This window comes from Arvicola amphibius, chromosome 8, assembly GCF_903992535.2.
Source record: "Arvicola amphibius chromosome 8, mArvAmp1.2, whole genome shotgun sequence".
NCBI lineage: Eukaryota > Metazoa > Chordata > Mammalia > Rodentia > Cricetidae > Arvicola > Arvicola amphibius.
The window spans coordinates 9,614,529-9,630,010 of record NC_052054.1 but is presented as its reverse complement, the minus strand read 5'-3'; the positions used below and the strand labels follow the sequence as shown (position 1 = coordinate 9,630,010).

Below are 15,482 nucleotides of genomic sequence, written 5' to 3'. Positions count from 1 at the left end.
GAAAGACTAAACAGAAAACTCTGAAGCATAGTAGATTAAAGTTTTGGTCACCCATGACTTTGCTGAAGACCTTTGTCAGTGATCAGAGCAACTTGTTAAAGAGCCTATGTGGTAACTGTTGGCTCCTGACTAGAACATTTCCAGAAGGGTATGCAAGCCTTGAGACATGTGCCTCTGGGGAATCTAATGGCTTAGGTTCAGAATAGAGGAACTATTTGGAGGAGTGTGTTGCAGGAATCTTTCTGGAATAAACACGCCAACACCAGTGGGAGTGGGAAAGACAAGTCATGGTGGACTGAAGCTGGGTCGTTCCTGGGAGGCCTCAGCCTCTGCTCTAGTTGCTTTGCCCCTCCTGCACTCTAAGGCCATGAGGTAGGACAGGCAGTCAGCAGGTTGTTAAGGCAAGGACCCATTGTTTTAGCTGTCTTTCCAGGGCTCATGCTGTTCCAGGAAGCAAATGAAATCCTGCTTAGAAATGAGCAGTGCAAGCAGTGCTTGAAGTAAACCAGTACCTAATAATTGGTCTTTCCTACCTTATTCTGATTCAAGTGCACTACCTATTAAAGTGAGTATGTTTTGAATGAAGGAGGGAGAAAGACATGCCTCTAAAACACAACTCCACGATCAACACAAGCTAAAATAGGAAGGACAGATTTCAGCTGGCAGTGTCTACTGAAGCAGGTATGAGCTGCTCTGCCACTGTGTAGATGTGAATGGCCGGGTATTTTAGAGGAAGAATGAGAAAAGAGAAACAGGCACACTGGCATTGTCGAGAGGAGGAGCACAAGCAGGAAGGTGCCTGTAAATGAAATTAGAATCGCAGATCTGTCCAGCTGACCTCCACCAAGAGCAGGGCACTGGGCCTAGCTTGGGATGAGGCCGAGAACCAGTTCTCTGAGAGATCTTGGGCTTTCACAGTTTGAGGGAGGCCAGTGTCTTTTTAAGGCCATGATTTTAAGTTTTTAGTAACAGTATCAGTGTTCAGTCAAGGCTGGGAGAGGCAGAAGGAGAGTAAATGAAACTATTTGTGCTGAAATTCTGCATTTTCTTAGGTCACAGTTAGGTTTAGTCAAGGTCAGGGCTCAGAGGCTTTGATTGGAGTGATTTGGGATAGTTCTTATACTGAAACCGCACATATGTCGTCTTTCTGACAAGACACACATGCCCTCGGTGCCAAGGGCAGACATGCTGCTGTGGGCAAGCATGAAAAGACAGCCATAACAATTCCACGGGAATGGCTGTGAAACCTTGGGAAACTGATTCCGGAGGTCAGCTGTCTAGCCAGACTTTTGTGTTCAGGTAAGGACCACCGTTAGGCTGTGGTAGTAGGAAAGTCATTTGAAGAAATTCTAACAAAAGAGTGGCTTTAAGATGTCTCTATAACAGTTTTCTCCTTCCATTTTAATTTTTTCACTGTAAATTTCATGGAAGATTTTTATTTAATGTATCTTATAATTTATGTAGTGATTCAGTAATTAGCTCAGCCCAGAGAGGACCACAAACAACCAGAATTCTAGTGTGTGGGTTGGGGCAGGGTCTTTCTAAGTAGCACAGACTGGGCTCACATGAGTGGTTCTCCTGCTTTGGCCCCTGGGTACAGAGGTTGCAACTGTGTACTACTATGCCCAGCTTTGGATCTTAATTGCTACCCTCAGTTACCAAAACAGCAACAAAAAGTGAAGCACAGTTACAAACACAGTAGCTGCACCTCTTTCAGTTAAAGAAATTTCTTCCACAAAGCACTCAAGAAAAAAATTTCAAAATACATGCAAAATAAAACAAAATGATCCAAACTAGAAATAAAATAGCACAGTGGTTGGATGAGAACAGCAGAAAAGGCAGGAGTCTGTCTCCCAACTCTTCCTCTTCCCCTCAGCCGTGATGATTCATGTCCTCCTTGACTGTTTTAGAAAGGAGTCTTCCCGTGGATGATTAGCTAAGGACTCAAATAAAGACGGGCTTGCTTTTCTCAGTGTGGCACTATTACAGAGTCATTCCTGGGTCTGCAGGGAGGAGGGAAGAGAACCACTCTTGGCATTGGTTTAATGGGCAAGCTCATTTCTGGGTCCTACATGCAGACTGTACTTTTGATTTCTGGCCGCCTACATCTGAATAATCACACAGAAACTATATTAATTACAACACTGTTTGTCCAGTGGCTCAAGTTTTATTTCTACCTAGCTTTTAACATCTTAAATTAACCCATTTTTATTTTCTTCATCTGTGTATTGCTATGAGGTTGCAGCATACCAGTTCTGGCATCTTTATCCTTTAGCAGCTACATGGTGTCTCCCTGACTCCACCTTCTTTCCTCTCTCTCTGTTTTCTGCCTTGCTGTATTCTCCCCTGCCATAGGCTAAAGCAGCTTCTTTATTACCTAATGGTAATAAAACATATTCACAGCATACAGAGGGGAATCCCACATCACTGGCAGCAAGGGGCATCTCCTCATAGCTGTCTAGGCTAGTTTAGAGGTGGTCTTTTCTGCAGTAAGGAGATGAGTCATCCTCAGAATTACATGTTTAACCCTAAGCAACAGATTTATAAGTGATGGTTGCACTCAACTTTGAAACTTCATTTCATGTCTTTTCAAAACAAAACGGGAAATAATCTTTAGGTGAGCAGTTCTTTCATTTACAGCTCCCATTTTAGAACCTGATTCTTTAGTTACTTAATGTCTAGGGCTAGCCTTGAAGCTCCTTTGAGGCCATTGTTCTAAGATGCACCAGGGAGGTATTTGAGAGGGAAGTTTGGTGTGAGTTGCGCATCAGTGTTGAGGTTCCCTCTGAAGCAAAGGAGGGTTGTCCTTTCATTCTGGCCCTCAGCTGCCCATTGAGGTCTGCCACCAGCAGTGCTAAGGTTTCCCCCAGCCTCAGGCCATAAAACGTATGGAAAAAGTCACCACCTCCTCTAAGAACTAATTCCAGTGCTGATAATTACACACTGTTACAAAGAGCTGTCAGGGAAGCATGTGTTGTTCTTATTCAAGAATGTAGATGGGTATTCTGTCCATAGATAAAGGAATTGGTGGGATGCTGCTGCTTCCAGAATGAGAGTCCTAGGAGTGATGCTTCATCTTCACCCTTTCCTGCTCAGGGTACGAGCTTGGCTCAGTTGACTGTAAACCACTGGTAACATTTATGCTCCTCTGAAACTAGTTCTCTTTGGAAATGAGGAGATTTCATTCTGTCCTAGAGAAGGTTTCTAGTGCTGCGATGAAACACCGTGACCAAAATGCAACGTGGGGAGGAAAGGGTTCATTTGATTTACACCACAGCATTGCCGTCATCCCCGAAGGAAGTCAGGACAGGAACTTAAACAGGGCAGGATCCCGGAGGCAGGGGCATGGAGGCAGGGGCTGATGCGGAGGCCATGGAGGGGAACTGCTTACTAGCTTGTTTCTCCTCCTGGCTTCCTCAGCCTGCCTTCTTACATAACCCAGGACCACCAGCCTAGGATTTGTGCTACCCACAATGGCCTGGGCCTTTTCTCCATTAATCAATGAGAAAATGCTCTATGAGCTTCCTACAACCTCATCTCACAGAGACATTTTCTCTTTCTTCCTTTCTTGTATTTATTTATGTTTTGTTTCTTTTTACATCCTGACTGGTTTCCTCTTCCTCCTCTTAGTTGTCCCCCACCCTTATCCACTTCTCCTCCTTCATTTCTCTTCAGAAAAGGGCTGGTCTCCCTCCCATGAATATCAACCAGCCATAGTATATTAATTGCAGTGTGGCTAGGCACCCCCTCTTCTGTTAAGGCTGGGTGAGGCAACCTGGTAGGAGGAAAGGGTCCCAAAAGCAGGCGGTGGAGTCAGAGACAGCCCCTGCTCTCACTGTTAGGAGTTCAACAGAAAAGCAAACTGTGGAACTGTACCATATATGCAGAAGGCCTAGGTCAATCCCATTCAGGCTCCCAGTTGACTGTTCAGTTGCTGTGAGCCCCTATGAACCCAGGTTAATTGATTCTTTGGGTTTTCTTGTGATGTCCTTGTCCCCTCTGGTTCCTGTAATCCTTCCTCCCCCTCTTCAACTGGATTCCCTGAGCTACATCTAAGGTTTGGCTGTGGGTCTCTGCATCTGTTTCCATCAGTTGCTGAGTGAAGCCTCTCTGATGACGATTAGGTTAGGCACTAATCTGTGAGTATTGCAGAATATCATTAGGAAACTTTCGTGCTTTTTTATGGGGGGGGTGGTTCTCTTCTACGTCACTGGGCTACTCAGCTTCTGAGTTGGAGGCATTTTCTTAATTGAGGTTCCCTCCTTTCAGATGACTTTAGCTTGTGTCAAGCTGATGCAAAACTATCCAGCACATATATGAATTAATAAAATCACATTGTTACTTTTAAAAAATGAAGCTGGAGAAATGGCTAAGCCATTAAAATGCTTCCTGCGCTAGCAGACACCCCGAGTTTAATTCCAAGTACCCACGTCATGTGGCTTACCTTGTCATCTGTAATGCCAGCTCCAAGAGATCTGACTCTTGGTCTCTGTGGGCATCAATTTAAAAAATACAATAAAATAAATCTTAGGAAGTTGCCTTGCATTTTATATTTCTAGCTGAAAAGTGATTGAAATGCAGAGATAGCATTAACTGAGCTGTCTGCTGATAAAATTGTGGCATAACCTTACCTAGTCTCATGCCTACTCTCACCTGAAGCATAGGAGCCACCAGAAGAAATAGTAGGAAGAAAATGGGAGGGCAGTCTTAGGGGAGGATGTGAATATTGGGTTTTAATTTAAAGAAAAAAAAAGTCAAAATTTGCTTGGTAGAAAAATTTGGCCAAAAGCCAGTGATTTTTACAGAAATCCATTTATAATAGTCACTGATAATTCTTCACAGAACTATTTGACATCTCAGGATGCAGACCTGCCTTCGAGAGGTATGATAGAGACTGACCCAAAACCAGAACGGAGCTGTGGTTAGTGTAAGATCACTTCTGTGTGGAGGGCCCCCGAAGGCCTGTATGAGGCAATGAGGTCCTGTTGGGTACTAGACAGATGCTGGGCACTGGAGCCTAAACAAAGCCACAGTTTCTCCTGCAGGAAGCAGGTCTGTGTGTTTGCTCTAGGTGAAAACAAGAGCATGCATTTCTCCTTGGACATGCTGACAAGGAAGGGCTTTTGACACTCCTGGGGGAACATAGCAGGCGGGCAGTTGGATATGTGATTCCAGGGCCTAGGAGAGACTTAGGAAGGGATTGACTATAGTGGAGCCGCTGTTGGCTTGATTGTAGAGAAAAGAATTAGGACTAGCCTTGGACAGCAAGAGGAGGAGGAGAGTAGAAGGGGCTAGCACCAGTTCGCCTCAGCTGTACTTCTTCCTTGGTTAGGACTGTGGCCAGAGACTGATGTTTGCCCACACGGGTGTTCATTATTACACTGTCGTGTTCTCCTGAAGACCTTTCCTCACATGAACTTTTTCTCATTAGAAGTGTTAAGGTGTGAAAAGAACTTGTAATGGAGATTTTTTTTTTTTTTGGAGGCGTGTATATTTATTTAAACTGGCTTAAATACAATTCAGGATTAGGGGAAACGCAAAAATAGTAGACTTACAACTGAAGCAATGGTGAATATTTATCAATTTCAATAAAAATTCTAGGGCCAGGTCCAGCCTGGTGGCACACGCCTTTAATCCTAGCACTTCAGAGGCAGAGGTAAGAGGATCTATACAAGTCCAAGGCCAGCTTGGTTGACATAGTGAGCTCTAAGACACCCAGGACTACATAGAAAGACCCTATCTCCAAACAAAAACAATTTCCAGTACCAGCAGGATGGCTCAGCAGGTAAAGGCTCCCGATACCAAGCTTGATGTCCTGAGTTCAATCCCCAGTGGTGGGAGGTGAGAACCAATTCTTAAAGGTTGTCCTCTGACCCCCACACTCGCTTGCAGCAGGTGCACAGATACACACACACACAATAAAATAACTGCAATAAAAACATTTAATTCTATAAGTATTTAATAGGAAAGGGAACAACTCAAAACAGATTTATTTTCTCAGTTCCTCCAGACTCTTTGGAAACTTCTCTTAACATAAGCAAAAGTGTACATCAGACTGAGCTACAAAACCTGATAGATTTGGCAAAAGAAAGTGCCTTGATGAAGCATGGAGAGTAAGTCCGTACCACCGAGCAGTCAGTCCTGGGCTGACAGCCTCTGCTGTCTGTTGCTTTCCAGGAAGGAAAGGAAGGGGCTTTGGGACAAGCCTGTGGTTGGCTAATCAGGAGGCTGAGATAGGATTGGTTGAAAACTCAAAGCTAGCTTGAGTAAAACGCTGACTCAAAAATAAAAATTTAAAAAGAGGCCAACTTGGACTACTTCCACCCAGTTTCAACAAACAAACAAACAGCACTTAAAAGAAGGTTTGGAAGGGTGGACAGATAACTCAGCAGTTAGCATCCTCCTTGTTCTTCCAGTGGACCCTGGGTTGATTCCTAGACAAAATAGATGGAGTGGGCACGGTGGTACCATTAGTCCCAGCTCTTAGAATGTGGCAGCAGGAAGATCAGAAAGTCAAAGTTGTCCCTGGCTACATAGGGAGTTTGAAACAAGCCTGACCTACAGAGACTGTGTCTCAAAATAACTACATAAGTAAAGAAATAATAGATGGTAGGTAGATAGACAGACAGACAGGTGGGTTGGGGTTATAGTTCAGTCACAGAGGCTTGCCTAGCATGTGGGAGCCCTGGGGTTCATCCTGTGACTGGGTTGGGTGGGATAACAGAATTCTTGGACCTTCAATGTGAGAAAAACAGTCAGGACTCAGAATTCACAGGTGCTGCTTGGCACTACAAATTAGTTTTGTGGGGCTGGAGAGATGGCTCAGCAGTTAAGAGAACTGGCTGCTCTTCTAGAGGATGTGGGTTAAATTCCCAGCACCCATAGGGCAACTCAAGCCTGTCTGTAACTTCACCTCCAGGACTCCTGACACCCTCACACAGATACACATGCAGGCAAAACACCAATACACACAAAATAAAAATAAACTAAATATTTTAAGAAAGAAATGGTTTTGTCTGCAGAATTGTCTATGAGCTACTAGTGGAAAATGTCAACTCCTGGCTTATGTCACATATCACAGACTCCTTCCTGTTTCTTTCTGCATCTCACAGCTCACCCGGTTGTAATGGAGATTTTTATTTGTCAAATCTGACTTCATGCTGTATTAGTGTTCTTCTTTTATCTGTGACATATTTGTTCCAAAAGAGTTGCTTTCAAAGCTAGACTGAGAGGGTTTCTTCCCCCTTCAGCCCATCTCAGTGGAGTGTCTTCCTGCAGGAGCCGTAGTTGGAATGAATTCACAAAGGGCTCTTGGAGCTGCTCTTCTGTTCTCTTTTGCTTTGGTGTGGCTCTTGAATAGCAGGCACTCATTAAATTGCCAGTATTTTATCTTAAAGACTTGTATGTCTGTTCTCCCAGCTGGCTCTCTGTTCACTCTCTAGAACAGAAACTTAGTGTCACTAAATGCAGAGGCGTGCCCTGCCCTTTGCAGACTCTGTGCTGAGCTCTGTGCACAACAACAGGTCGTGGGGAGACGCATGCTGATACACAAAGCTCCCATCCTTCAGATTTCAGCTCAGGCTCCCACAACAAAGTACTGTAAACGGGTTGGTGGAAACAGACATCAATTTCTCATATTCTGGGAGGCTGAGAAGGTCAAGGTAAAGGTGTCAGTTTGATTACTAGTGAGGATTCCTTTCAGCTTGAAGACGACTGACCCCAGGTGCTCGCTCACATCGCCTCTTTGATGCATGAAGGTAGAGAGGGAGAAAATACAACTTGTATCTTTTCCTCCTAGAAGGATACCAATCCTACCATAAAGGCCCCATTCTTGGGACTTTATCTAGACCTAACCCCTCCTGTAGGCCTCATCTCAAATTGCTATTAGCATAAGGATTTGGCAGATATGTAAACAATGAGTCTGTTGACATCCATGTTCTCAGAAGGGGACTAGACATATAGTCACAGGGAAAGACAGTGAAAATTCCAAGGTCATAGGAGAATGCACAGGCAGTCAGGAGCTTGGGTTTCTTCAGGATTGACATACTTTAGCCCTGAGTACTTTTGAAGAATTTCTGTCTTTTGCTAGCAAGTTGTTTTCATCAGTAAAGTCTTATGTGCCCAAATGTCCTTTCACTTGGCATGAAGGCACGCGAGAATTGGGGTGCAAAGAGAAATGTGCTCCACGGGCACCGTCCATAGCGTTAGCATTGCTTGGACCTTCATGCCTTTTTCCTTTGGAAATGTGTGCACCTCAGTTGAAGTGTAAGACATGTTCCGTGCCTTTTGTTGCAAACTGTTCATTATGTACATTAAATACCTGCTTGTTTTAGTGTATAATTCAGCAATTCTGAGCTGTGTTCTTGCCTTCAATCTTTGTATCCATGTTGCTTGAATGTCCTATAGACATGCCATCAGATTGAGTTTTCTGTTGTCAACCAAGATTTCTCTGTTTCTAATAGTTCTATCTGTATTTACCTTTAACCTACACTCACTGATAAATTTCTTGGGGGAAATTTTTTCATTATAGATAATGTTTAAAGGAATTTGGCATGCTGGTCTGTGCCTGTTTTAAAACTCCATAAATATGAGGCAACAGGCTTACAAGTTTGAATCTAGCTTGAGCTATATAGACCCTGTCTGAAAAACAGTAGCAAAATAGAATATTTAATGAGTGATTGGTTTATTCTAAAACACCCATACAAATTCTAAAAGCTTATTGCTTCTCTAGGGAAATGTATCTTCCATTGTAGTTAATCAGTTACCCATATGTCTTAAATTGGCTGGGTGGTGGTACATGCCTTTAATCCCAACACTTGGGAGGAAGAGGAAGGTGGATCTCTGTGAGTTCAAGGCTAGCTTGGTCTACAAAGCTAGTTCTAGAACAGCCAAGACTGCACAATGAAACTCTGTCTTTAAAAAAAAATGCCCATGTTCTTGACTTTAATTCATTCGTTTCATAAAAAAAATATTCACCAAGAGCCTACTGTGTACCCGGGCTCTGTGAGATGCCAAGGATATAGCTGCAGAGTCGGCTGCAGAGGTGCATGTCATCTAAATCTCAAGAGCAAAAAGATGCCAGGATGAAAAAGCTCTAATTAGGCCCTGAGTGCAAATTCTAGCCCTTGCAGTCAGATGGCTCTGGTTTGACCATTTCATCAGGTTGCATGATTTCTCTTAAGCTGTTTGTGTCTGTGAAATACAGATAATGATTGGCGTGCTTATCACAGTGAGAAGTGGATGTTGAGCACAAAAATATGAAGTTTATAATAGTGTGAGATGCAAGATCTCTAGAGACTATCACAAAGTCAGTCGTAGTGTTCATCATGCTTTCTGGGACCCAAGGCTGCTCTTTTGATTTCTAGCTGGTGACAAACACTAATGTCCAGCATGCCTTAGAGCTACTCTGAGGGGTGGGGGGCTCATGCTACTCTCAGTGCGGAGCTAACACCTGCAAAATCTTCCCCAGTTCGCTAGCTCTGATGTGTACCTGCCTACATCCATGGGGGATCAAAGAAAACTCTTCAGTAGTGCCCTAAAAGTACTGAGATGTCAGGCTCCTCGTGGGTCCATTTCAGCATGAACCAGAAGCTCTGTCACTGTGATGACATGCTTGGCATTAGTCTTAGCACCGGAATTAAGCATTCAGTGAACATGTTAATATCATCCATGTGTCATTGCATTGATGATTAACTCATTAATATAACTATCGTGTGAAAAATTCTAAACATGGAAATTAAAAACATTTTCAGGAAAAATACACATGTATGAGAATATATTAATGAAACCCATTATTTTGTAAGTCACCTAATATTTTTAATTGAAAAGGTATTTTAGGAGCATCACGTAAGCATGTGCTTACATGACCAAATGTATTTTCTTTTCAGTCAGACATAAACATTTTCTCTAAATTAGAGAGAACTATAATAATGAATTTATGCTGCATCTTTATTTTCCAAAATAATGAATATCTTTTCTTAGCCCCTGTCTTTTAGCCAGAAGACAAAAGAAACAAAATCAGTAAAGCAGGTATTTGTGGTATTTGAAATGTCTGAATAGCATAATGTAGTCATTATGCTGCTAGTCTCCCATTTCAGTCTAAGAGGTCTAAAATTCTTAACAGTGTGGCTGTGATGCTTAGTGTAGTTGTCAGCTTGATAAAGAGAGGGTTAAAGTCACCTGGGAAATGAGCTTCTGAGCATGCTACTGAGGGGTATCTTAACTGAGGTAGGAAGATGCACTCTCTGTGGTTGTGCCGCTCTTGGTTGTAATCCTGGACTGTGTAAATGGGGGAAGTGAGCTGGACATTTCACTGCTTTCTGTCCCTGATTGGGGAAACAATGGACCGCTCCTCAAGCCCCAGCCACTGTGACTTCCTCTTTATGGGGACTGTTACCTTGGGACTTAGAGACAAAACAGACCTTTTGATGTTGCTTCCGTAGGACGTGTTATCGCAGCAGCAGACGAGACTTAGGTATTGTCCTGTTGTCCTCAGTTTTAACTGGTTTATCTTTTCAGATGTGAATGTATTTTGTCTTTCTAAAATAAACTGAGACTGAAATTTATGCCTGCTTGTTAAAGGACCCTGATCTTTGTTTCTAGGTGTTGTTTGGCACAGCAGATGGACAAGTGATTGTCATGGACTGCCATGGCAGAATGCTGGCCCATGTCCTCCTGCACGAATCTGATGGCATCCTCAGCATGTCGTGGAACTACCCCATATTCCTGGTGGAGGACAGCAGCGAGAGTGACACAGACTCGGATGACTACTCTCCTCCCCAAGGTCCCCGCTCCCCCATTGTTACTGCACTTGACAGAGCAGAGTGACCACCACTCCCTCTCTCTCCCCTGGATGTGAGCCTTCCCTGCTACCCCTTTTCTCAGGATCACTGGTTGATGGCTCTCCAGAGGCTTAGGTTCTCCTAGACGTAAAGTGAGACATATGTCTCCTGCTGTCCCTGTGGTTTTGTGGGACTCAGCTGCTTAGTGGGAATAAAGAGCTTTGCAGATGAAAACTTCTGTACTATTAATATAACTTAATATGTGATATAGCCAAATCCCTAGCGGTTTTAAAGCCAGTAGCTTAGCTTCAGATGTTCCCGAGACCAGCACCTGGAGCTGGTGTTCCATGTCCTTGTTTGTGCTGTCCCTTCCTCAGTCACAGAGACCCATTGCCCTGCTGTAAGCTCTGTTGGTGTTAGATGCTCGAAGTGGAGATAATTGTAGACTCATGCCTCCTCTGCCTCTGGTAGTGTGATTTCCTTTTCAGATGTGTTAGAGACCAAAGGGAAGAAGCCAAAGTTGAGGGAAGCTTTTCCTATCCTGCTGTCCTCTGCCTGAGTCAGTATTGGCTGTTCACCCAATATCCCATCTCTGCACCTTTTTTAAAAAAGAAAAAGGTATTAGAAATGGTGGAAAGGACCAACTCCTTACTTAAAAGGTTGTCATACAACTACAGGCTCCTGTCCTCGATTGATTTTGTTGTGTGCCCTGGAGTTGAAGCCATGCATTGGCTAGTTTCTCATCTGTCCTGATGTCATGAGACATGCTGTTCTGGGAAGGGCTTGTCTCCTCCTCCAGTCAGAGACAGAGGGGCTTCCTAGGAATTCTTTCCCATGTTAAAAAGAAATGATCAGGAGGATTTCAGGATTACTGGGTCATTGGAGGGAGAGTGTTCAAGCACCCACAAATTTACTCAGGAGATAATTATCACTTTCCTGATGGGACACAGCCTTAATAAAAATGTTGCTCATATTTCTTTATCCTAAGAGTAATAAAGTCAATTTCTATGAAATGTAGGCAGCTTGTCTTTAGACAGATACTGTCTAGTAAATGGGATCCTTATATTACTAGAAGAAATAGTGTGCACAGACCAACGTTTCAAAGCAATCTAAAGTTGATCTGAGGCAGCAGGCTATCCCTGGTGCTTCTCTAACCCAGAGTTGCACTTCTCAGAAGCAGTGGGGTGCTTTGAGGGTAGCATACACTTGCCTTTTAGGTATGCAGTATTTGAGTGCAGAGGTAGAATGACACAGTGACTCACACGGAAGGGAAGAGATGCGGTTACCCAGCAGGTGGATATCCACCATCTCGCCTGGCTGCTGGAGATGAGTTTACTATGACTGACTGTGGCACCTACAGAAACTTCTGAGGAGTTCTGGCCATCCAGCTCTTTCTTTTTTTTTTTTTTTTTCTTTTTTTGGTTTTTTCGAGACAGGGTTTCTCTGCAGCTTTTTTAGAGCCTGTCCTGGAACTAGCTCTTGTAGACCAGGCTGGCCTCCAACTCACAGAGATCCGCCTGGCTCTGCCTCTCGAGAGCTGGGATTAAAGGCGTGCGCCGCCACCGCCCAGCTCCAGCTCTTTCAAGAGGCCTTCACTTAAATTTTTTTTTTTAACCAGGTGATAGTGGTGGGTACCTTTAATCCCAGCACTTAGGAGGCATAGGCAGGTAAATCTCTGTGAGTTCTAGGACAGCCTCATCTACAGAGTGAGTTCCAGGACAGCCAGGGTTATCCAGTAAAACCCTGTCTCAAAAAAACAACCCCCCTCAAAAAATATACTCCAGGTTTTAAGAATTCATTTATTTTATATGTATGGATGTTTGCCTGCATCTGTACCTGTGCATGACATGTGTGCATTGCCTAAAGAAGCCAGAAGAAGGCAGTAGATCCCTGGTACTGGAGTTACAAGAATGGTTGTGAACCACTATGTAGGTGCTAGGAATCAAAACCAGGTCCCCTGGAAGAACAGTGAGTGCTCTGAACCACTGAACCATCTCTGCAGCCTGACTTACTTTCTTAAGTAACATGGGTGAACCAGTTCATGGCCTCTTACACAAGAGCATCCCTAGAACTTTCCAAGCAGAGTTGGTCATGTACTCCACACATGGTAAAGTACTTTATGAGTCATATCTGCCCTCTCTGAAAACTTAAGGAACTGTATGGCTGCCTTGGCTGCTTATTGCCTATAATATTCAGTGAAGCCTTTTGTTCTGTGCATTGGACCACAGTTAAGAAAACATATTTTTGTCCCCTTCCCACCATTCTTTATATTATATACCTTTTAAATAATTTACACTTAATATCTGAAGAAACAAATAATGCTTTAACATACACGTTAATAAAGTCGCACAGGCCATCACCCCAGTTCCTCTGGGCCTGCACATCCTGCATCCCATCCTCATCCAGCTGCCCATGCTGGTACCCCACTGTTTGACTCCCTATATCTGCAGTGCTGTTTCACTTGGTGGCATCCTAAGCCAGGCTGGGATCTGTATTATTAGACAACTTTTAGGACACTTTAGTGGTTTGAGTGAGAATGGATGGCCCCATAGACTCATATGTTTGAATATTTGGTCCCCATTTGATGGAATTGTTTGGGAAGGATTAAGAGGTATGGCCTTGGAGAAAGTATGTCACTGAGTATGGAATCTGAGGCCCCAAAAATCCATTCCAATCCCAGTTATCTCTCTTTGTCTCTTCCCTTATGCATGAGGATGCAAGCTCTCAGTCAGTTACTATTCCAGCACCATGCCTGCCTGCCTGCTGACTTCTATCCCCCTGCAGCCATAGGTGCCAAATTTAATGTTTTCTTTTACAAGTTGCCTTAGTCATGACAGCACAAAGTCACTGAGTCAGGCACTGGGCAACAGTGTAGATTTAGACATCTGAATCAGGTGTTGTGCCCGTAGTCTGCCTTTCACTCGGCCTTGTGTTTCTACAGATGGTCCTGCAGCATACCCCATCCCTGTGCAGAACATCAAGCCTCTGCTCACCGTCAGCTTCACCTCGGGAGACATCAGCTTAATGAACAACTATGATGACTTATCCCCCACTGTCATCCGTTCAGGGCTGAAAGGTACAAAATACACCTTTCCCCACAGGTGGGACCTGTGAGCGTCTGCCTTCTAGACTAGTGCCTATAGAGTTCTTTCCTGTACGATGACGTTTTTAGTGAAGTTTATTGACAAGGGCACTCTGCTTAGCCCCTGCTTATCTCAGCACCTGTAGCCGTGCACTCGGGCTTCCTCCTCAGCTTCTCTTTTCTCCTCTTGAACACCATCATGGCCTGTTGTTATGGTCACATCTCACTGTCACTCTACTCGGGTGGCAGCAGATTGTATGTGTCCCTTACCCAGAAGCACATAGAATTTTGGCAAGCTTACTAAGGAATTGATCATTATACAGTAGAGTTACCGTGAAAGATCTATGGAGGTTCTAGACTGTCATGTGTACATGAAGGGCAGTGATAAGTGCTGGTACCTTCCTGTGAAGAAATGTTTTCTCAACAGAAGAATTAGTGGACAGAGCCACTGGGAATGTTCTGATTGTGAAATTCAAGATTACTTAAAAACACAGTGACTTTGCTGATTTTTTTTTTTTTTGAAAAAAAATCTTGCCTCTTTAGGGTTCACTGGACAAAGTAGAAAAAATTTTAAAATTTAATCCTGGGCTAGTTCTGGTCCTTGATACTAGAGGGACCTACTATCATCTGAATTGGGAGAGAGACAAGCCAGGCCCTTCTGTGTAACTACTTGCTGTCTAAGTTGGCTGTCGTCAAGAGTCATTGCCGTGGCAGCAGCTGTTACTTATCTAGGTTCTCTGGGACCTGGGGTATAAGAGTCATGTTTGTGTACCCCACTTGGCGGCAGTGCACTGCACTCCTCTGTGCTGCCCACACACTTACTCAGTCTATTTTCAGATTGCAGAATATTTTTAAGGAAATTGTACTTGTTCTTAGGTATCTCATTTTGCTGTTTCAGAACTGCACTTGTCAGGAATTACTTACTCTATCAGCTCCTCCAGGACAGAAACTATCCATACCATAGATAGTCCCTTTAGGAGTTAAGTAGCTATCTTTCTGTTGCTAGCAAACTTAAATTCTTTTGTTGCTCTGTTAATTATTTTCTGAATGTTCTGTTTTCCATGGAGTTAAAAATAGGACTGGCCATTATAAGTTCCTTCATGTGTCTCCTAGTCTAAAATTCTATTTTTCTTCAAAAATTCTTTTTTTAAACCTTTTAACCACATTTGCCAATTTCTTGAGATCTGCCTCTAGTTGTAGAATCCTGAATTCTGTTCTCTATTAAATACCTGGTTACAGTTCAAAACATTGTAATTGCCATTCCATTACTATTTATTCTTCAATTTTTTTTTACCTCCTTGCTATGGAAGCTCTTACCTTTTTATTTATTTGTGCATTATCTACTTGTGTCGCTATTAGCTTCTTGAATGTCTATCAACACCTCTGCTTACCAACTGTGCATTATGGTAATAGAAAAACAATGGGTGACTGAAATTAGTCTTTTTAAAATGTACTGTGTTTTTAAGTTTATTGTTTTCTATAAATTTACCGTTTTAGTCATTACCTATGAGAAATGAAATCTAATTTGAAATGTGTGAGTTATTTATGGTGTTGTAACTGGGATGGCTGTGAACGTCTGTGCTATGCCGTCTCTCCAGTTGCAGAGTTAGATTCCCTGA

The 15,482-nt window shown here is 43.2% G+C and overlaps 1 protein-coding gene across 2 annotated transcripts in view; it reads left to right on the top strand.

Moving 5' to 3' along the window:
• Tulp4 (TUB like protein 4) overlaps positions 1 to 15,482 on the top strand; it is a 187,976-nt gene that overhangs the window by 114,459 nt on the left and 58,035 nt on the right. For both annotated transcript variants that reach the window (XM_038339006.2, XM_038339007.2), the window contains exons 5-6: positions 10,603 to 10,783; positions 13,723 to 13,857. In XM_038339006.2, the coding sequence (XP_038194934.1) occupies positions 10,603 to 10,783; positions 13,723 to 13,857 (316 nt within the window). The remainder of the gene's footprint in view (positions 1 to 10,602; positions 10,784 to 13,722; positions 13,858 to 15,482) is intronic.